The 22184-nt window shown below is 45.3% G+C and overlaps 1 protein-coding gene across 5 annotated transcripts in view; it reads right to left on the bottom strand.

Moving 5' to 3' along the window:
• LOC119167007 (poly [ADP-ribose] polymerase tankyrase) overlaps positions 1-22109 on the bottom strand; it is a 100785-nt gene extending 78676 nt beyond the window's left edge. For 3 of the 5 annotated variants that reach the window (XM_075867243.1, XM_037418413.2, XM_037418414.2), the window contains exons 1-7: positions 21803-22109; positions 19910-20023; positions 16371-16468; positions 14595-14879; positions 9533-9801; positions 8125-8247; positions 5609-5773 (exon numbers count right to left, since the gene is read on the bottom strand). In XM_075867243.1, the coding sequence (XP_075723358.1) occupies positions 5609-5773; positions 8125-8247; positions 9533-9801; positions 14595-14879; positions 16371-16468; positions 19910-19990 (1021 nt within the window). In that variant the 5' untranslated portion in view covers positions 19991-20023; positions 21803-22109. Of the gene's footprint in view, positions 1-5608; positions 5774-8124; positions 8248-9532; positions 9802-14594; positions 14880-16370; positions 16469-19909; positions 20024-21102; positions 21125-21802 lie in introns of those variants that run through there. The other 2 variants (XM_075867245.1, XM_075867244.1) reach the window with 2 other exon arrangements.
• Positions 22110-22184: the final 75 nt, after the last annotated feature.

The raw sequence follows: 22184 nt of genomic DNA, 5'->3' as shown, positions 1-22184 counted from the left end.
GTTTCTAAAAAGGAATTACATGGAACTTTTTCCAAGAAATAGTCAAGTCAAGGCTTTTCGAATTGAAGCTTGTGTGCAAGTATGTAATATTTATCACGTGTTTAGGTATTCTTTCCAGCAAAGAGCAAAGACGCAGATAATGTTACGGTTATCAGCGGTTAGTGCGAGCAGGTAACTAGGGTACAAGATTGGCTACAAATGTCAATGTGGAAAAACACTGATGGGGCCGGAAAAACTACAAACATGCGGTTATTACCGGTTCTGTACCATCAGTTTCAGCAGAGGTGAAAGCATTGTTTTAAAAGACTACGCAAAAATAAAAAGGCCTTGTTATAAGGCAGCATATCATCTGCAGAGGTGGACATCAAGAAGTGCATATCGCACACACAATCTGATATCTAACGGTCTTTTTTTTGTTTTTTGTAATATAAAATTGGTAAGTGATTGATTACTGAGATGCATTGTACGGAAGCTATACATAGGATTAGGCACATAAGATTGAAGCCAAAAGAATTCAGCTTCAAAAACACAGTCTTTTATATGCACTGCATTGCAGCCTTACTGAATTTTTGCGGCGCACATAGCACTTATCAAGCAAGAACGTTTGAATGAATAATCAATAATGTGAGCACACTACGTTAAGCCATTAGGCACCAGAATGTCTGGTGCTGTTCTATAACCAACAAGCAAAAATTTTCATAGTAAATCTATGACGTGAGAACACAATTGGTAGAACAAGTGTAATGCCCACATAATTCTTTTCACGTTCTTCCGGCATAAGTTTTAAAAAATAGTGATCATCACAATCCTCAAAAAGCGGACACTGTTTACGGAACTGAGTGGAATGCATCAGAGCAATTTAATTACTGCTTCATTTAAAGAGATTGTTACTCTGTGCATGTCATTCAAATCATTAGTTCCACAATTACACATAACAAGTTGCCGGAAATATTACTAGCCTCTGTCCCTTCTTCAACAGTGATGTTTATTTGCTTTTGGCAACTTTGCTGAAACCATGGTACATATGCGACCGCTTGTGTTACAAACATAAGACAACTGGGTTGGCAATCAGGCAAATTTTTAGGACACGAGACCAACAATTGCCCCCAACTGATAAAAAGCCAGAGTGGGCTGGTCAAATGCAGCTGACTTGAGTGTTAGGGTAAAACATTAGTGAAAAAAAAAAAAAAAAAAAGATTATAATTTTGTGACTTTTTTGGAGTCTAGAAACTGGCAAGAGACTGCCAGCCAGCCAGCCAAACCCAGCTCAGTAAACACTGTCCACCCAAACAGGAAGAGAAAAATGAAAGAGAGAAAGAAGCCAGCAGACTTCCACAAAGCCTGACACAGAGGATGAAAATACCAGACCAGCTCCCATGGACAACCAACCCTTGACAGCACGATGCTCCGAACGTCAGATCAGGACCCAAGGAAACCCCGGAAGATGGAGTGGTCCCTGGCTCTTCGATGCACAAAACTCGCAAAACTTGGCTTCGACTATCAAATGAACGTGCACTACCCATCTTATGAAAGACTAGAACATGTCACTCAACGGTAGCGCACATTAAGTAAATTCAAGGAAGCTAGGAAGTAAAAAAACGGTTTCCGCACGTACAGTGAAGCAAATGAGACATTGCCTGGCAAGTAGAACCAACGACGTGCTTGGAATGAGAATGGCATTTACAGAACCACCAAATTGAAAAAGGCGGTGCTAAATGTTCTGAGACTGTCCAGATGGTCATAAGAGGTCACACTACATTCGACTCCCCTCAAATTTTTCTTTTTTTTTCCCAGAATTCTTTGCAAATGGGCATGATGCATGACAGGCAGCTAAGAGTGACTGTAAGAAAGAAAAATTGTGCCTCTGATAACTTTTAACATGTGCCTCTAATGCTAGGAAACTGCGGGTTTCCTTGAATTCAGCAACATTTCATGCATTTTGAAGATGGCAATGCTCATGGATTTTGAAGATGGCAATGAAGTTTAACATCGAGTGCGACATCTTTGCTACAGAGAACAGGGGGAAGTGCCTACTGCGGAAGGTTCCAGATTGAATACGAACACCTCTAGTTGTGCAGAAGAACCGACATTTGGGCAAGTTGGAATTGGTGGTGCATCTTTGAAAAGGGCAGTGCAAAAAAACAAGAACTCGTGAAGTACAACGCACTTCACACTGTGTTGTACCTTGTTTTTCAACTGCTCATGAGAACTGAGAAAGATGTACACTAAAGCCCAAGCGAAAGCAACATGGACAGAAAACAAAGGTGCACGGGATTCCCCGAGACGCTAGAGTGAGCAGCAAACCTCTGAATATGAAAAATTTGCTTGTGTTGACCCAAATGAAGGCTGTGCCTCGAAAAGCTTCCCTTGCTAACGCACTGTTGCACATCTTGCCGAGCACATCTTTTAGAGCACAGGCCAGCTTGTAGAAATGTACAACCACGTAAACCAATACCGTGCCTGCTGCACAACTGAGAACTGCTTTAGCAACCAAAGATCAACCTCGAACCGCAGAGAAGCACGCACGCAGCTTAGATGCTGCAAGGCAAAAGCCATATTTCTTGCATGTGTGAGCACCAAGCAGACACCAATGAAGTACACAATGCCAAGCTGTTGCCCATGATGAGTCCTGTCATAAGCACCAGCTCCTAACACAAGTTTCACCAGTGTACCGCCCAAGGAGTGGATCTTGTGCCCGTTCTAAAAACAAACAAACCGTTGGCCAGCGAGATTACTTGAGGCTCGAGCTTACCGTAAAATTTGGTATATAGGTCGAACTGGAATATAAGAACTCTCCAAACATTGAATTTCCAAAAAAGAAATTCTTAAAAATCGCAAAGTATCGCAGTGCAGCCTTACCTCGGTAAGTAGGCGACACAACCACCTGCACTATGGTGACATTTCTTTTTATTTGGGCTAATCTTATGTAGTTGAACACCAGAAGGCCACAAAGTGCTGTCACTCAGACTCGTCCAAACTAGAGTCTCACGACGTCTGTTTTTCACCAGTAACGTCCCAGAGTGCATCGTCCTCAGTTCCATCCAATGCGTTACTGATGTAGCACTTGCGGAAAGGCGGAAGTACGCCACTTCAGCGCAAAGCTCTTCTGCTTCATAAATCAGCACACCCACGATGGAGATTCCTTGAATTACACCCTCGCAAGCCCAGAGTCACGCGCTATCTCGAGAGCTTTCACGGGGATGCACTCCACTGTTACGGGTAGCGACCTTGCACACAGCTCCCGGACGAATTCAGCGAGTAGAGTTTCAAGTTCATGGCGCACTGCAGTTCATCCACGAAACAATGTTTTTTTTTTTTCTTTTGTTGCTGCAGGGTGCGATGCGCTGCTTTTGGCTGCTTCAGTATCGGATGCTTTTCTCTGACACGAGCTAACCCTAAATCACGCACAACCCACTGCTTCGTACTTGCCACTCTCAACAACCACGCCAAACTCCCCGTTTCCCCCACACACGCAACCTCAACAATCCTCTCCCCGTCCCGATGATGATGATGATGGTTCCATCATGTAGTGCCCTTTTTCGGCCAAGTCGCAATGATGATAATGGTGCCGTCACGTAACGCCCTCTCTCGGCCACCCTCACATCCAATGCACCAAATCTCTGTTGTGCCGCCTGATTGCCATGTGCTTCGGCATACTCGATAACTTTTTTTTCTTAAAGCCTATTGTAAACTGCCATCAATTACCACTCATTTCTGACGAAAATCGAAAACAGCAGACTGACAGCAGATAACGGAGGCGAAATGGCGTTGCTGGAACATTGTAGGCCTTGCCTAGCCTTGCTCGCCGGTACCACTGCTGATGCTCACGATGTAAATGGCGACTTTCGATACTTTCGACCTCAGCTGCCTATTGTTGAGAGACTGACATTTTTTCCTGCCAATGACCGGTATATAGACGAGGATCAATTTTTCATTGCATTTTTCTGAAAAATAAAAGGACCTATATTAGGTTTTTTACGGTTTGTTTCCCGTTGACGACATAAGCAGAAGCCTTGACCAACAAGATATGTTCATGATGTATATGCGAGCCTCGACCAATAGCTTGTGGCAAAAGATGTTCACTTGTTTCAAGAACTTGTGCAAAACATCAGCCCAAAGGTGCTAGACATTGCATATAAGTGCTCTCACCTGGAGAACCGACGGTCTTTGGTAAATTGTCCAAATCTGAAATACCGGCCAATGACTCGGGCATTGGTACCAGTAGCATCTGGCCTCAGTGGGATCAAGCACACAAAACATTTGACCGACTACCACAACAGTAACATTTTACGCATCCAACCAACCAGCAATGAAAAGAGATTCATGTTATTTCACAACACCTACTAGACGACATGCACGGCATGCAAGAAATATTATAGTTTTAGCTGTATCCATAATAAACATCAAGAAGACCAGAAACAAGCACACAGGAGGAAGTTGTCGTCAAGTTCTTCACAACAAGCAAAAAGTCAACAACACTGGAGGGGGAAGAGGCACAGCATCTAGCTAGCTTGAATGAAAAGTTTGCGACGAAGCGATCATAAGAGCTCGACAAGGTTTCGGCCATTCACAGCAGAGAGCACAGAGAAACCACAACAGTGACAAAATAATCTACACCACCTTGGATCATACACCGATATCATGCTATGTTCATGCCGGCAGCTCATTCACAAATTCTCTAGAATGCAGCCATCGGCAGCAGACACACCTCTCAATTACTTTCACAGTGCTGTTCACTGTCCTCCACGACAGTAACAGACATTCAAGTACCACTGGAAATTAGTTGTCCAAGTTGCTCATATATGCTACTGGAATGGGCCTTTCTGCCAACGGCAAAAAAGCTCTGCCTCAAATCTGCAGTGTCATAACGGCACCGCTCATACAATATGTGGCCTCGCTACTTCTTGGCTACATTCCAAAAGAAACCAAACACGGTTAAAAAGCTGCATTTGCCCGACGGGCCGAATCGCTGAGGCATTTCCACAAACTCAATGGGACTTGGCTCACTGGTGCCTGGTGTCACCGACCGTAACCAATTGGCACCAAGTGTGTCACCAAAAAGAATAAGCGCTGCTTGTGGTGATGCTAATTTGGTACAATAGGCTGCCATTAGTGACGACTATGGCTTGTTGGTGACACTCGTGCCAATTGGTCACAGTTGGTGACTCGGGGCAACACATTTTGGTGCCCACTGAGCCTCAACCCGATCGGTCCATAGACTGAATTGGCAACCCTGACCGCCGAGTGAGCGTACCTCAAATGACAAAAGGGTTCAGAAGATCCACACAGGCAGGGACGCAAGCAGTGTGGGGGTAGCCGCAAAAGGCAGCGAGTAGCCAGGAGTGCACACACCCACACACAGCGGCTAGCTAGGAAGAGTAGCAGCAAAAGAGGTGCCAGTAGTAGTCCAAACACCGACACACATTACGTTGGGAGTACAAAGGGGGAAAAAAAAGAAGAACACCTGACACGCACACACGTTACAGACTGGGGATGTGATGGAAGCAATGCGTAAAGATGAAAGAAGAATGGTAGGGGAAATGAAAAAAAAAAAAAAAAGAAATGCAGCGAGAGAAAACGGGTGGACCAGTGTACCGAGAATACGAACCTCCGTCCATGGTTAGTTGCCGAGGATCTGGAATATCCATACCATTCTCCACGTTGAGGGCCCTTTGCAGGATATTGAGCGTGCGCTTGCGTTCCTCATCTGGCAACAAGTAGCGACCCTTGTCCACACGCCGCATCCGCAGGTTGGTCAGCACGCACTCAAAATCTGCGTGCACAAAGCCAGACATGTCGGCAGTTGATATCCTGTTCAATGAACGTTTGTGATGTAATGCAGAACAAAAAGTGAAAATAATGGCACAATTGAGTGGTCGTTTTCGAACGTTTCAGAGCACCCTGCCAACATCACACTCATATGATTAAAATACACTCAAACCTCGTTATAACATAACAGAATATAAGAAAATAATGAATATAACAAAGTAAATGAAGTTACCCTTGAAAACTCCATTGAGAACCATGCACTTTAAACCTCTATGTAATCAAGTAAAATTGATCGGTAAATGAATTTAACGAACTAAATTAATGTATATAACAAACTAAATTAGTCTATCAAAAACCTCAAATCTCAAATCTATCACCTCAAACTACAAATCTATCAAAAAAACAAACGTAGTGTGTTAAGTACCGTATTTACTCGATTCTACCGCGCCCTCGATTGTAACGCGCACCCGATTTCCACTGCAGAAAAAAAAAAAAAAGTAAGACATCGATTGCAACGCGCACCCATTTTTCTCGCTGGCCCGCACGATCGCACCACTCGAAAAAACTACTCCTTTCGGGAGCGTCTTCCATTTAAATATAAGGTACGGGCGAAGCTTGTGCCCATCTGACGTGTAACAGAGCATTGCCGTCACTGTAGTTTTACCGTGAACCGATGTCAGTACGCGAACTTGCTTCACCCCCTTCTTCTCAACGGTTGTGGTGCCAGGCATGTCGAAGTAAAGAGGCGTCTGATCGGCATTCCCGATTTGCCCAAGCAGGTAGCCGTTGTTGCGCCGCAAGTTTAGGACGAACCTCTGAAAACTGTGAAGCTTTTCATCGTACTCCTCCACAAAACTTTTTGCATATGCATGTTCCCTTTCGGAGGGAAAAGCCTTTCCTCTTCATAAAGTTAGTTAGCCAGCACCTGCTCGCTTTAAACTGGCTCCGCATTAGACCTCCTTTTTCTAAGACTAGTTGCATAGCCCGCACTTGGAGCTGTTATGTCGTCACGGGCCGCTGTGCCGCTCGCTGCTCAAGCACATACTCGCCGAGCAGCTCTTCAATTTGCGGAAACCGACCCCACTGTGGTCCACTGAAGCCTTTGCGTGAAGCTTTGCTGTCGACAATCTTCTGCTTTTGTTTCCGCCAGTCCCGCACGCACGTTTCGGGAGCTGCAAACGACTGCGATGCGGCCCAATTTCCGTCCCTTTCTGCACACGCGATGACTTTTCTTTTAAAAGCGGCATCGTGGTGCACTCGAGTTTTTGGAGTTGGCCCTTCCATGCCGTTGATGCTAATGCACTACTAGATGACAAACTCCTCAGCACACGTACGAAGTGCCGCACATGGGAAACACATAGGCAGCAATGGCCGACGCACGTAGGGGGCGGCCATTTCGGATTTGCCGATGGCAATAGATTGACCGCAATTTTTTTGTTCGTACTCGATTCTAACGCGCATGCGATTTATGAACTCGCTTAACCGGAAAAAAGGTGCGCGTTAGATTCGAGTGAATACGGTATATAGTTTTCTGCGGAGTTTGACGCTTGTTCGGCGCGGCTCTTTCAAAACTCCCGCGCCGACCTTACAGCCATGCCACTCGCGGCCGAGAGAGCCATCCTCCTCACACAGCCAGGGGAGAGGATCGAGGAAGCGCTCGGCGGGTCACATGACCGAGAAGCGGCGCCGCAATGCAAAGCGATTTCCCTCTCATGACAGCACCGACTGCGTTTCTGCTGCTATCATGGCTGCTACCCTCTGCACCGAGAAAGGAGGACTCTCCACGACAGCTTTCTTTTTTTTTCTCTCTCCGCATGCGGCCTTGAAAAGAGAAGGGTCTCTACGTGGCACAGGCGCGTCGCAGATCGGCATTTGAGAGAGAGCAAACAATCTACCACAGTCTTTCTTTTCTTTTTTCCTTCCTTGCGCGCAGCATTGAGAGGTGCCGCCGCAGGATTGGGCATGGTGCTGAGAGCATTTTCAGAGCACGGTATGTTCGAATTAACCCTCGAAAGTGCTTGCGCCTTCGAATTGCAGGGCACTTTCGCTCATTTGAATACACATAGCTTTGACGGGACCTCAGCGCGAGTTCGAATTAAGCATGTTCAAATTAATGAGATTCGACAGGGTTTATTTTCTGTCGCATGCGTGGTCGCGTAGCGGTACATCGGGCCGCGAGGCTGTTTCCTTCTTTGCATGCTTATAGGTGTGTGCCCATCTGAGCATACATTGCCACAAATTGTTATAATGAATATAATGAAATAATGAATATAACAAAATAATTATGCCTCCCCTTCAACTGCGTTATAACGAGAATGGCGAAGGACCGGGAAAGGGCTAACCAGCCCTGCTTACCCGTGTTGTCGTAAAAGTCAGGAGCGTAAATATCTGGCTCGCTGTCATTGTTGAGCCACTGGATCTTGAAGCGCTTGCTGCTCTTGTATACATTCTGTGCGGTGCGGCACACGTAGAAGCTCCCTGTGCCAGAAACAATACAAACACGTTTCGGTACAAACGTCGCTAACACTAGGACCACCCGAGCAAACAGGTGTGTTCCATGACACCACGCGTGCCACCACAATGCCTCGCGTGCGTACACGAAGCACCAGAATACTTTTGAATACTGTACAAACATAAACATAAGTATGGAGACAACGCCTGCGATGGTGTGCACACGCAAAATAATTAACACAAATATAAAAAACTTTTGGTTATAACAAAGTAAATGAATTATTGTCACTGATACAGTATTACAAACAAGTTCATAAACTTTCAGATTTAACAAAGCTATTTTCGTCAGATGTTGCTTCATTAGAACAACGTTCAACTGCTGTTGGCCGATTGTACACGTGCTTGCAACAGCTCACAGGGCACGGAATCAGCAAAAAGAAGGTTGAATTCCCAAGAGGTCTGGGAGTACAGCCTTGAGTTCATTGTTTCAATGTCTGATGGGCTTGCCAAACAGCGATTAATTAACCTTGTGATGACAAAGCTTTTATTTACTTTCACTTATATTCATTTTATGTTGGCGTAGTTTTACATGACATAAAATGGCACAGATCGGAATAAAAGTTATTTTTACACAGCAGGTGACCATTAGCTGTCGCTCATAAGCAAGCAATGCACAGTTACATGCCCACATAACATAGTGACATTGAAAGCATTTTTTGTCTTAGAAGATTTTGCATATCGCCCAGTGGTTATGTGCATGCAAGACATATGCACCCTTCTCTGTGGGTGCCTCGGAACATGAACTCCCATCATGAGATTCTCCCGTCGGCAATACAAACAGAATCAAGTACAGCACACCACTGCTAATTAAGTAGCGTGGTCAATGGTGTTCCAGTTCACGCCTCATGATGTCACGGATTTGCCACTAGCCTTGAAATGTGAGTGCTTATATCTGAATGGTCAAAGCCAGATGCATGACCCGTCGGTGCCAGTTCAGCCACTAGTAGCTTTTTGCGAGTGCTTCCTACTACTACTACTACTACAGTAGACTCTGAGTAAACGGAAATCTGTTTACAAAACTACTGCTTAAATGGAAGAAGTGCTTCTGACAAGATTGGTTTCGTTCTTGCATTGTGTGCCCCGATTCATCTCTCAGTAAACAAAACTCCTGTATAATGACACATTTTACTGGTCCCTTCAGGTTCCGTTTAGAGTCTGCTGTACTACAACTACTACAGATGTTAGCTTAAAAAAGCTCGGCCATAAAAAGCAGATAAAACATGCCTTAATGGCCCCCCTTCCCATCACTCACCGGTCTCATTGCGCACGGCCAAGAACTCGCCCTTCTGAAAAACCACCACCTTGTCCTCCTGCTGGGGAGCCTTGGGGGCAGTGGTACGAAGTACGATCGTGGGCAGCATCCCCGGCGACTGGAACGGCTGGTACTGCAGCCGCATCCTCTTGCTCGCACGCCCCGAAGCCCCACCGCCCGCCGTGTCGGATGAAGAGCCCGGAGATCGCGGACTCTCGCGCTTGCGAGCTCGCCGAGTTGGCGGTGTGGTTTCTGCCTCCTTGGTTGACCTGTGGCACGGAACAACTTAAGATGGTGACCAAGTGACCAAAGAGTGTTTCAAGCTCGAGGTGAAAATCAAAAGAATGCACTTTGAATTGATGGAGTAATACACAACGGCATGTGGTTTGACAGGAAAAAATCGTAACACTGCAACTCAGCCTGTAGCAAAAACTCTACTATCAAGCTTTGAATCTTGTGTATGAGAATACTATGGCACAAGTTTGTTAGTTTTAGTTAGGAAGTGCAGATTGTGTGCTGTGAAGTCAGCTAAGTGCAGCCACGACAAATGTGCCACTCGTTTAAATGTTATAGTTGTGATCAGTGACGTCTCCTAACAGTCACTGCTTTGAAAAGCAATTACTGTATTACATTACTTCGTCATGTGAAGCAAATGACACTGGATATTGAAAAACTAATAGCAGTATGTTTTTGAAAGCTAGCTTCGGTTCCTACTTTCGTTACTCTGAAGTAGAACAACAACAACAACAACGAAAACAACAACAACAACACGGCATTTAGCTTCTCATCACGCGCTTGCACAAGATATAGTGTCATTTTTACGACCACACCACTTCATGACTCCATTAGTGATGCACAAACAGCCATTTTGAATGTTTTGGTGACGCACAAGTGGCCATCTTGAAAGCTCTGGTACCTGACGTCATCCCAACTAGCCAGACTGTAGTGCGAAGCACCAGACTTAGTACTATTACTCGAAGTCAAGTCACCGTGTCGATAAAAGCGCCCATGAAAAAATTTACTTTAATATCAAAATAAAGTATCTTATCACCATTTGCTGACCGTCCCATTTGCTCAGAGTCGTCTCTGTATACAAGAGATTCGTATGTAAACTCTACTTTGGAAAAAGGTGTCAGTACCCCCTTGAAGGAACACTAAAGGCAAATATTACGTCGACATCGGTTGTTGAAGTCGCTATCCAGAGACCTCCTGGCGCTACTTTTGTGCCAAGGAAGTGCTTATTTTGAAATAAGATCACATATTGGTGGTCCGCATCGTGTAAGCACACTTCATCTGTATGAAAGTGGTCTTTCTGACTGTCACTGTTGCAGTGCCCAACGTTGCCCAACTTCACCACGCAGTCACCGACACTACTAGCAGCAGCAGAGCCAAAATAACAGGATGCACATCAGCAAAAACGATCATTGAAGAATTTTCTGCTTGCTTGGTTCAACTGGACCCCACTAGATGGTACCACCTAACCAGGCAAAAACAGAATATTTAGTACCACTTGCACCATTCCCCATAGTAATGCCTGGCGGTGCTTTTTAGTTGCGAAGCAGCTCTTTAACTAGCCTGCGTAATGCTGCCCGTCCGTGTTTCCGTGCCAAAGCGCCGCAACGCAATCCCCTCGCCGCAGGTGTTCGGGAAGTGCCAAGTAGATCACGCCTTCCCTCGCAGTGTGCGGTGACGTCACTCTCTCCCTCGCCAACCACGCACTTACCTTGTGTCACCTCTCTCTCTTTACCCTCTCCACCGCTCAAGGACACGCCGAGTGAATACTCTTTTAGCTCGTTTATCTACGATGGAGAGGACGCCAGAAAGTAAAGCTCCTTCGCCGGTGAAATATGCACCGAAGCGATTTGGCCTAACCCAGCCATCGCCGGCATTGCGAGGGTTAGCAAAGCTGAACGCAAGAGTCTGCAGCGGAATATTAACGACACCGACAAGGCGCGAGTCAAAAACGCAGATTGTGTCCGTGCGCAGCACTGCTGCTTCGCATCCCATCAGGGCTTCCTTTGAGAAGATGTCGTTAATTTCTTTCTTATAAATCCAAGAAAAACGGACAAACAGCATTTTGTTACGTCTCATGATGTACAGAAGGTTTTCTCTTATTGCAGCTTCTTCGATTACCAGTGATTAATTGTAGTCCGACGCTCTGACGTCATCGGGCTCATTTCCAAAATGACCACCTCATGGCGCACGTCGTGCGATATGTTTACAGACCTGCCAACCCCACAGTTCTCAAATTACTACAGGAGATGACAAGAAATGCTGAAGCAGGGGATGAAAATACTATAATGCCGTTTTATTTCCAGGGACCATCTCACTTTAACAAAATATAAAAGAAAGATTTGACAAAAGAGGCACGAAATGTTCTCAAGTCTCAGAAGTGGAGGCGTGGACTAGCATAGAGGCCGTTGCAGCCTTGGCCTTCTTCAGAAAGTCTATCTCAAAGACCTGTTCGTGGCACTTTCCCAAATAAGACTGGGCGCATCTTGCAACAAGCAACTGCTCAACAGTTTTTGTGACATGGAGGCACGAAACTGGGTATGTGCCTTTTTTACTTTACTGAAGATTCTTTCACACATTGCGTTACTATGCGGGAGCGTTAGGATCCCCAAGACGAGCTTCGAAAGTTTAGCATACTTCAAGCAACCATCCACTCCTCGTAAAGTAGAGACCACTCACCACTGCTCATCAATCAGCTGCTCCTTAGTTATTTCAGCGGGTAGCGATTCCAACTGAAGGCGCGTGAACTCTGCCTGAATGTCGTCTAGAGCAGAATCTACATCTTGCCCCTTTTGAAGTGGTACGAGCATTGGGAAGCGGTTGACCACGTATTTGATATTGGTAAACTGGGCCTCTTCAAGTGAACCAAGCCTTGCTACTTCTACGCTCTTCAACAGCTCACAGTTTAACTGAAATTTCAGAACAATGCAGTCTGTTGCTGCAACAAAGAACCTCCCTATAAGTCTAAACAAAAACTCTTCCCTTGCTTCTTTGCCGGACTTCCAATTACAATATCTTCGTCATCTCTCTGGCTGACAGAAGATTTGTAGTTAATGTCTGTCAGCACATCAGCTTGTTTAATAACTGAAGGTTTGACAGAACGCAACATCATCTTTCTGAGCAAGTTGCTAAGCACTTCCCGGAGCAAATGCACTCGAGGGGCCCCAGACTGTAGGAACACACTCAAGGTTTCAAATTCTGGAATTAGAGACAGCAAGAAGTGACAGTACACTATATTTACATCCGACGAAAGAAACATAAATAGCCTTTCTTCCCTGTTCAAAAACTTTGCCTAGACGGTTTTGCATTTGCTTAGGAGCTGTATCTGACACTGTGACATTTGCGTTTAGTCTACGTCCGATGACTTCTTTCTGTTTCCTTTGCATGCTTCTGACGGCCAGTGTGAATGTCACATTGTTTGCTGGGTAACTTGCAAACCTGCCCAGAAGGCCTCACTTCATTATGGAAGAAACTAAGCAGTGGCTGCCATTGGTTCACAAGACCTTTCAGGCTCCTTCAGAGAGAGAAAGCCATCGGGTGCTGACATGCACCAAAATTTTTTTTGGCCTCTACATCGTGGAGAGACTGAAAAACATCAAGCTTATCCTTCCTTTTTGAGCTTTTTTCGAGGTAGTAGAAGATGTCAACTAGCACCTCATTAAAAAATTCACTGGAAGGCATGCTGAGCCTTTCTGTACGGCTAGATTGATCAAATGGCAATAACACCCTTTAATGGCAATGTTCTCAGGGTTTTATTTTAGCACAGCTGCAACTTCGTTTTTCAATACAATCATTACTGGCACATTATCACACGCCATGCTGATGCAGTTCTTGAGTGGTACCTTTTTGCTCGTTATCGTGTCCACAACAAGCGCACCGATGTTTCGTCCGGTGTAGTCACCTTCGAGGGAAGGCATCGCAAGCAAGGCAGTCCAAACAGTATTATCACAGAATGCCACCACGGTTGGATAAAGTTCTGCATCGTTGCCGGCATCATTGCTTCCATCAGTAGCGACCGAGAACGGAGCATGCTATAGGTGGCTTATAACTTCGTCGATAGCTTTGTTCGCCATTTCCTTTACAATTGCTTTGTCTTCGTATGGGCACAGGCGTAGTTTCTACCTTCCTTCGATTTCGGAAACATTTTTCAAAAGAGGTCACCAGCGTGACCAGCAGCCGTACGTCACGTTGTGTTAAATCATGAACGCAGTAAAAAGGCACTCCGCTTCAGTTGTAGTATCGAGATCCGCTCTGCTGAAGTACCCTCCAAGTTTCTCATTAGAGTGCACAAGTTTCGCCGAGTCCTTGTGTTTCTTCGTACTCAGATGCAGTATAATATCTCGGCTACCAGCGTGTGAAATGTTCATGTCACAGCAGTACAAACTTCAAAATGCGTACCGCTCACCTTTTAGCGAGCTCGTAATGAATGGAAAGTCAGTCGAATAGCTGGGAATAAACACTTGAAAGTATTTCTTCTGAGACATCTCGTGAGCTTATGCTACGGCTCCGTAAAAAAACTAGTGCTACGCACTTCACACAGCGCAAAAGGTAACAAAGCAAGTCGAGCACACTTCCGCGAAGTTGATGCACTTTGGCTTTGACTCTAAATGGATACAAGCCATTACAGTGTTGCCTGCATGTTCTCACGAAAAAACACAAAATTTGGCGGATGCAGTTGAATGTTTGGTGCAGGGTCTAGTTTTTCAGTTTTTTGACAGGAAATATAAAAGATCATTAAAATATAGTTGCCGTTAGGATAATCGTAAAAATGTGCTGAAAATCGGGCACTTTAGAATAATATCGTGAAGCTTGGCAAGTACGCGTTTAGCGTAATTTCTCGGTAAGTAGGGCACAACTGTTGATAATTTTGCCATTTTAAACATCGTCATACAGTAAGATTTCACCCCGACATAAATTGTTATTTGCCTTTAGTGTCCCTTTAATGCAAGCTACGCAGGTGTGTGTGTTTGTGTGTGAAAAGTTCATTTGGCGCCAACCCAGCTGGGCTGGCAGAGGTTCAGCCAAGTGGTCAATCACCAAAGTCACTCACGCGGGGGGAGGGCTGCTGGCAGGTGGCGCACTCTCCACCGGTGTGCTGGGTGCAGCCCCACGCCGGCTAGAGGACTCGCGAGGCGGTGGCTTTGCCGGTACCCTTCCAGCTGTGCTGGAGGCACCGGCAGAGGAACCAGGGGCACAGTTGCGTGGAGTTCGCCGACTTCCTGTGGAAGGTGCGGCTGCATCAGAGTTGCTTACAGCTGCTGCAGCCGTAGCTGACGAAGCCTTGTTTCCCGTAGATGCTGCAGCGGATGCTGCACTGCTTTTCGTGGATGCTTTGCTGTATGGAACGGAAAAAGGAAAACTTATTTGAGAGTGCTATGAAACTTTTTTGGTGGGTTTTCATTTTCGCTTATGAGCTGGAAGATTACTGAAAAAAAAATAAAAAAGACAGAAAACATATAGGTGAGTAGTATGCAGCACAGATAGCAGGAGTTTGAATAGAGTCCCAAATGACTGTTTTTTTAAGCTATCTTGTTGCCTCTTTTATTTTCTAAGAGTTATTAAGACAACCTTCTTCAAGGTTCTACCCAGAAACTTCTGTGGGATGAATTTCTGTCAAAAAAAGAAGCAAGCAAAGATAACCAGGAAGGGGGGTTTCAAAGGAAGTCATTCTTTTCCCCCCCTTTATTGTTTGGTAATGACCCTTCCACCATCCTGCACGGTACATTTAACAATTGTCCATTTTGAACACATTAACAAAAAAGTGGGGGAAGACCCTGGAATGCAGCCTCAATGCCTTACTTCCTTATGCTACTCCTCTGCCATTTTTCAACAATACATTCACGTGTTACACCCAGAGAATATTTCCCGTGCTACGTGAAAATTGTGAAAAGAAAGTGCTTCTGTATAGAGCGCTCCTCAGATGAGAACATTGCAGAATAGAGAGCTAAAAGGAGCGACCCGGGCGAATGTACAAATTTGTGAGAACTACACGGCGAAGAAAGTTGAAAACAGCTTATTGCTGAATCAAGCTGAACTGATCCCAACTACAGGTTATCAATAAAAACAACATTTCTACACTTAATCATTTCTTCAGGGGTTTAAAAAAATTGATCACGGAAGTGGCATCGTTAGAGTCGATCGCTAGGGAAAGGACTGAAGAAACCTGAAAAAGGTGACTTCACCTGCAACTGTTCTGGTGCCAATTAAATATCTAGATTTCTTAACCTTGCCAGATAGATATGTCGTGCACATTTAAAAATGAAAAAAAAAAAAAAAAAAACCACTAGTGCACAAGTCTCAATCTGCTAGTGGGCTGCAGTTTTAAGGCCGTTTTAAATACATATAAAACTTATATCACTTATATATCACTTATATATACTTATATATATATCACTTATATCTTATGTACATAGGTAATTTTTCAAAGGAATTTATACTGATACTGTTATCCGAAACGACTAAAATGTGGATGCAGATTACGAAAAGTACAATTTTTGTTTTTGTACGTGTTCCACGATAGTGCTTCAACACACTGTAACTGTTTTGGGTGCCTCATGAAAAATAAAAAATACATAAAAAGCTTGAGACCAGTCATGCCTGCGTGGCTTACTCAACGTGTTTTGGTCGCAAAAGTCAAGTAAATAATGTAAACGCCATTACGCAAAGTTCAGTGCTCACGAATGCATTTATAAAAAAAGTTCTCTATGTACATATGTTTGGGGGGGGGGGTGGCGCAAACGAAGACAGTTATGAACGGTTCAGGCCGCTAGTGAATGAGCCACGGTCCATGTCTGAGACATCCGCACGAGTGCATGGTAATGCTGACCTGTTGGCATTAGCATGACGAGCTGCTCTCGAAGTTACGGTAGGTGTGTCCTGGGTCACTGCAGCTTTTGCGCCGTGCTTTTCAGGTGACTTCTTTTCCTGTAAGAAAAGAACAATAAAGACTGCAGTCACACAGGTATATACATGATAAAATCCCCATGGATAACCTCCTAACGCAGCCCAGATGTTACAAGGCATGCTGATAAAGAGGGGATCAGGCTCTTGATTAACTCTTTCACTTTAAACTATTTAAGGGGGGAGTATTTCGCTTCAGAAGTACATCTGTTGGTACTGAATCAGATTTTTACGTAACTTTCACATTATGAGCTGATTTCAGATGTGCAGTTATTTCTAAACACAGTACGCAGCTTTTTAAGATAAATATTTCATGCGCCTTGACAGCAAAATTTTCTTTCCTAAACTGTGAAAGTGACACAGCAAATTAACATATAATATTCTGCAATGAGAACTGTAGGCAGAGAAATGAGAGAGGATGTTCTCAATCCGCTTGAACAGAAGTCACAGTACACTGAACCTTTGCTGTCCATGTCAAGCTGGGATTTTGACCTCATGAAAGTTCAACGTATCTGTGCGCCTCAACCAGTGGCCACGACACAGAGATGATGCTCAAGACAAAGAGGTAGAACACGCACCGCTTAATACGGAAGAGTGTGCAATGAAAGTGTGGTCGAACATGGAACTTTTACATGCAAACCTGAAGTTGTCACATAAAAAACGGCTACTTCAAAGAAGAATGTCAAAAAGAAGAGGACTGCAAGGCATGCAGCGTTGAAGACTTTCATGACCATACTGCGCCTGTGCAGTTTTCACAGAACTGGCTACTCAATGTGAAACAGGGTGCAGTTGGCATGAGGTAGTTAGCTTGAGCTAATCAACCCCTCCTCAAACGAGAGCACCACACGGTACACGTAAACTACACCACTACAATGGTATAGTACAACCCAGCGGCATTGTGATTCACCGCAGGTATTACACCTGTAAAGAAGAAGGATAAAGACATTGACACCTTCAGACTATACTGGCTTGCTGGCATTCTGAAAGACCTTAGCCTGAGAGCTTCAAAGCATGCTGAAGTGAAAGATAAGCCACATGACAGCACTGCAAGCAGTATACTGGGATGTGAAAACTAACAACCTAAGGTAGAGAAAAATGTACATCAGAATACACCAGCATAGGGCGTTATTCTTATTGCAAAAATGTTAGTACATTAATGCACAGCCAAGTGGCTTACATGTAGAAGTTTGCCAAATTCTGTTTGAAACGACTGCACAAGCAGATAGTTCTCACTGGTGTCATTGAGACTGCTGTGTAAAAGCACATCTTTAATATTTGTGTAAGCAAGACATAATTAACGATTAATCGTTGGGGATTAACGTTCCAAAACCACAATATGATTAGGAGAGATGTCGTAGTGGAAGGCTTCAGAAATTTTATACACCTGAAGTTCTTTAACATGCACCTAAATCTAAGCACACAGACCTCAGGCGAACCGGTATGAATAGAATCGGTTGCGCACAATGCTTCCAACTGAGCCAAAGCATCAGTGCTTTTGTGGAAGGGGGAGAGTGGAATGAAAGAGAGGTGTAGAAAAGGATGAACAGGAAAGGAACACGCGCGCCCTGCATGCGCCTCAACGATTCTGAGATCCCGGCTCCTATTTGCGTGCAGTTGCCGCATGCTGACAATCCATTAAAAATACAGCCAACTGTTTAAAAATATGGGAAATTAACTGTTCATCAGAAATGAAGTCCCATCTTCTGAGTAGAATTACTAAGTTCTCTCGGTTCTACCGATTTTCGTTCAGTATTCCTCTAAAACACTGTGAGCAGTATGTATTGCTAATACAATAAAAAATGTGAAATATCGGCAAGCACCAAACATTATGCTTAAAATGCTGTGCAGTGCACAAACAACGCAAACAGGATTTTGGCGCGTACCTTCAAGCAACAATGTACATTCTTCCAAGATTCTGAGAAAAGTCAGGCACAGTGAAAAACACACACAAAAATGATTATTTTAAATAACGTTAACAGATCCTTGTACTGCTGGCACTTTCAAGCACATGAAGTGAGCAGTTCATTGTGTATGTCACGTCAACATGTTTACTCTTTGTAAAACGACACACAATATGTATAACTGCAATGGGTTACCACTGATGCAACATATATGAACATTATATATTTAACTTACTCCCTAGCTAATTTGTGTTTTCTATGATTGCAAAGGCACAAACTAGGTCAAATATCGATTTCCTCAAAAACTGACAGCAAGATTACAAGTCCACCACTTTCATAAATTTCCACAGAGTATTTACACGTCTTGGATGAGTAGTGTAAGAAATAAATCACTTCAATATGCAAAGATGTTATTATATATAAATATGGAGTGTGCCGGTCACAAAGCTAAAATATTTGCATGATAAGAAGCAGTGAATCAGTATCATACACTGTTTAAAACCATTCTGCATGGTGTGATGCATACCATCAGCATCATAGACAGCGTTTTTTTTTTATGACACTGAAGCATGTTTGTAGTGACAACAAGTACCATTGAATGACAGACAGTTCAACAATAGTCACTCTAGTCTACATGTTGTAGTACAAACACAATAGCTGCGGCGGCGACATTGCATGCAAACTTTTGCAACATAGCGAGCAGCCTTCTAGACACATTACTACCATCTTTAAGCTGGCTTTCCTGCAAAACCTCTTGCTCCAAGAGTGCATTTTTTCCACTAAACATGTTCCCCCCTTTGCGTTACAGTGAAGGTGTACGAGCACCATTACAGCTTTTCGATAATTGTTCAGATTTAATGTCCCCGTACTACAGTACGAGGGTCACCATAAGGGCTCCCAAAATTATGACCAATTAGTGTCCTTTATGGGAACGACGACCGCGAGTGTGCTGATTGTGGAAAGACGAGGACAACGACGATTGCGGGTGCGCTCGTGCCACGCGGCAGCCACTGGAAGCAGGCAGTTGCGGCCCAGCTTTCGGTGAGTAAACATGCTTTCTGTCAGTCTCTGCCTCTTCCCTGAGGGGTTCTCTGTGCTGCAGCCTCGAACCCCTACATCTTTTAGTAAGCACCTAAATTTCGGTACAAAGGTCTCTAGCATTTCAGTTCCATGAAAACGAAGCCAAGATTCGTTCCTGGTACCTTTGTATCAGCAGTCGAGCACCATAGCGTCTGGGCTACCGTGGCAAGTACCAAGGCTTTCCAGAACACACTACAGAAATGTCATGCCCGATTGTGAAGTGGCCTCTTGTCCAGAGAGAAAAATAAACAAAAAATAAACGAAAGATGGGGATGAGCGGTAGATGTATAAAATTGTATGCTAGTCTGGAGTCCAGGCTGTGTGCATGTGGAACACACATCTACTTTGCAAGCTGTCAACCTATGCAAGTTTCTGGGAGGATATGTCGAGAAACAACAGTCAGTGAAGGTTAGTTTGTGGTCACAAGTTAGCGACCACACAATACTGTGGCGCAGCGACAATAGGCTGTAGTAAGGATGCAGACCTGCTGAGTTGTTCCTTCAGAATGATTCTGCACCAGAAGTGGAGTCGGGCCATCTTTGCAGCCGTTCGTTGCCGGCTCCATGCTGTCGTCGTTTCGAGTGTTGACTACTTCACCCTGCCACAAACAATGGATGCAAATGCAAATAAGAGTCAGGTGCATTCAGTACAATATGCACACGCCAAACACAATTCTGGAGTTGTGTCAAAACCGAGATGTTCGGTTGCAAGATGTAATGGAAGACTTAATTTTCGCCACCTGGGGTTCTTACATGGTTTGTCTTTTTTTTTTTAAATCCATGCATGCGTGCGCGTTCGTAAATATCGCACCAATCGAAAAGCGGCAGGGAGTCAAACCCGCGCATTTCGCAGCGCGAGGCAACTAAGCTGCTACGCAGAGCCTGAATCAAAAGTTCGGTCTAAGTTCGTCGATTGAGCCCGCTAAGCAGTCACTGCACGAGCTAGAGCTCAGGTAACTGTTTTTAAAACACGCCAGAATAACGGGTGTAGCTAGCTTTAGTCGAGTCGCGCGCTAAAGCTTGCACAACTATTTTTACGAAACCCCTAGAATAACGGTTGTCTCGTAAGGTTAAGCTAGTTTTAGAGCAATACCTACGACGGTTAATCCTGCTCCTACCGATCGAGTCTGCACTCATTTTCTTTTTTCTTAATCTCGCGCGAGCTTCAAATGAACTTTGACATCGTCCGGGCCGACCACGAAAACTGGAAAACTGGAGGCTGCGGCACGATTCGGTCAAGCTGCCGATGTGTTATAGAGGCAATCACATTACGTAAGCCAGCATTTTTTTTACCCACTCAACCAACGCGTGTCCAAATGAGACATGTTTACAGTGAGCTTCTAGTGTGCAAACGGAAGCGAACCGCGGTGACGTTGCAAAGACGAAAAACATTAAACATGTACTACGAAGCGAGGAGACGAGCAACAATGCTAGTTTTTTTCGCGAGTTCGTAGCACACATCAAAGCGAGCGAGCGATAGAAACCGCGCCGCAGCGGCAAACCACTGAGGACGCATATCATCATGTTTACAAACCGAGTACACATCTCGATATCTCCGCTTTGAGGAAATGCATCGTATCTTACGCACGCCGATCCCGGCAAAGACGGCGAAGGCTTGCGAAGAATGTTAATGACTGCACCTTTCTATATGAGCAACGCGAACACTTCCATTACGCACCGACAAACGATTTCCCAGCGCGCGTCAGTTTTACAAAAGCGTCGCACTGCAACACTGCCGTGGTAGGCAAACGCCGACAAGAGGCGCTCGCGCGGTCATTTCGGCACTGTAAAATGCGGGGGGTCTCGGTACAACAGGGCAACGTTCGTAACGGCACACACGAGTAATTTAACAGGGGCCGGCTTGTGGGAGTTGAACACATCCAGGGCGCGAAAGCTGGGCTCTTGGTTCAGGCTTTAGGCTGGGTGCAAAGCGTTTCGCGGCTCTCGCTGGCTCGTTTTCTCGGGTGAAGCGAAACCCTTGGATATGCTTCAAACATTGCCGCTAAGCCTAAGCGTTGGGCGCGCTTTGCGAAGCGGCGGCGTTTGACTGGGCTCCACATCCGCTGCACTTTTATGAGTTTTTTTTTTTTTTTTTTTTTTTGCCTTTAGAGACCGGAGAGAGTCGACGCGGCATAAGACCCGTTGGCAACACCACGCACACACCTGCACGGACGTGCCGTAGTCGCGAGACCCGCAGGCGACGCGTACATCCCAGCCCCCGGAAACGCGGACGCGCGGAATAAAACTGGCACGACTAGGGAGGGCTACTGCACAAGCGCTCCCGATCACTTTGGTTTGGCGCCGCCGGTTCGAGAGCGCCGGATATCTCTACGCACGCGCGCGGCGGGGACACCGCACGCGGAAAAAGGGACACTTACCGCACACTTGGAACGCGTAGACGGTATCGAAATGACGCTTTCAGAGGCCCACCGGCAGCGCAGCCGTGTTCCAGAGCGCCGGAGCCCGGTTATCCGTCATGTCGGCCATGTTTAGGAGAGCGGCGGCGGTGGCGGCTATGTTTGCGGGAGAAGCCGGTTCTCCTCATTCAACGCGTCGCTTGCGCCACGCCAGGGCGTGTAACGGCGTCCACGCTCGTTGCCGATGCTCATGGACGAGACGGTATTTCAACGCTCGGCCCGTAACACGGGCTTTCATGAGGGTTTTACGCTCACCGCCGAATGTCACACACACCGCGGGCACGGAACACAAAACAAATGGGAGACGGCTTCGCACACTGTTCGCAGTCATTGATTGGCTGGA

This window comes from Rhipicephalus microplus, chromosome 6 (genome assembly GCF_043290135.1).
Source record: "Rhipicephalus microplus isolate Deutch F79 chromosome 6, USDA_Rmic, whole genome shotgun sequence".
Taxonomy (NCBI): domain Eukaryota; kingdom Metazoa; phylum Arthropoda; class Arachnida; order Ixodida; family Ixodidae; genus Rhipicephalus; species Rhipicephalus microplus.
The sequence above is the reverse complement of the archived record's forward strand: the minus strand, read 5'-3'. Positions and strand labels throughout refer to the sequence as shown.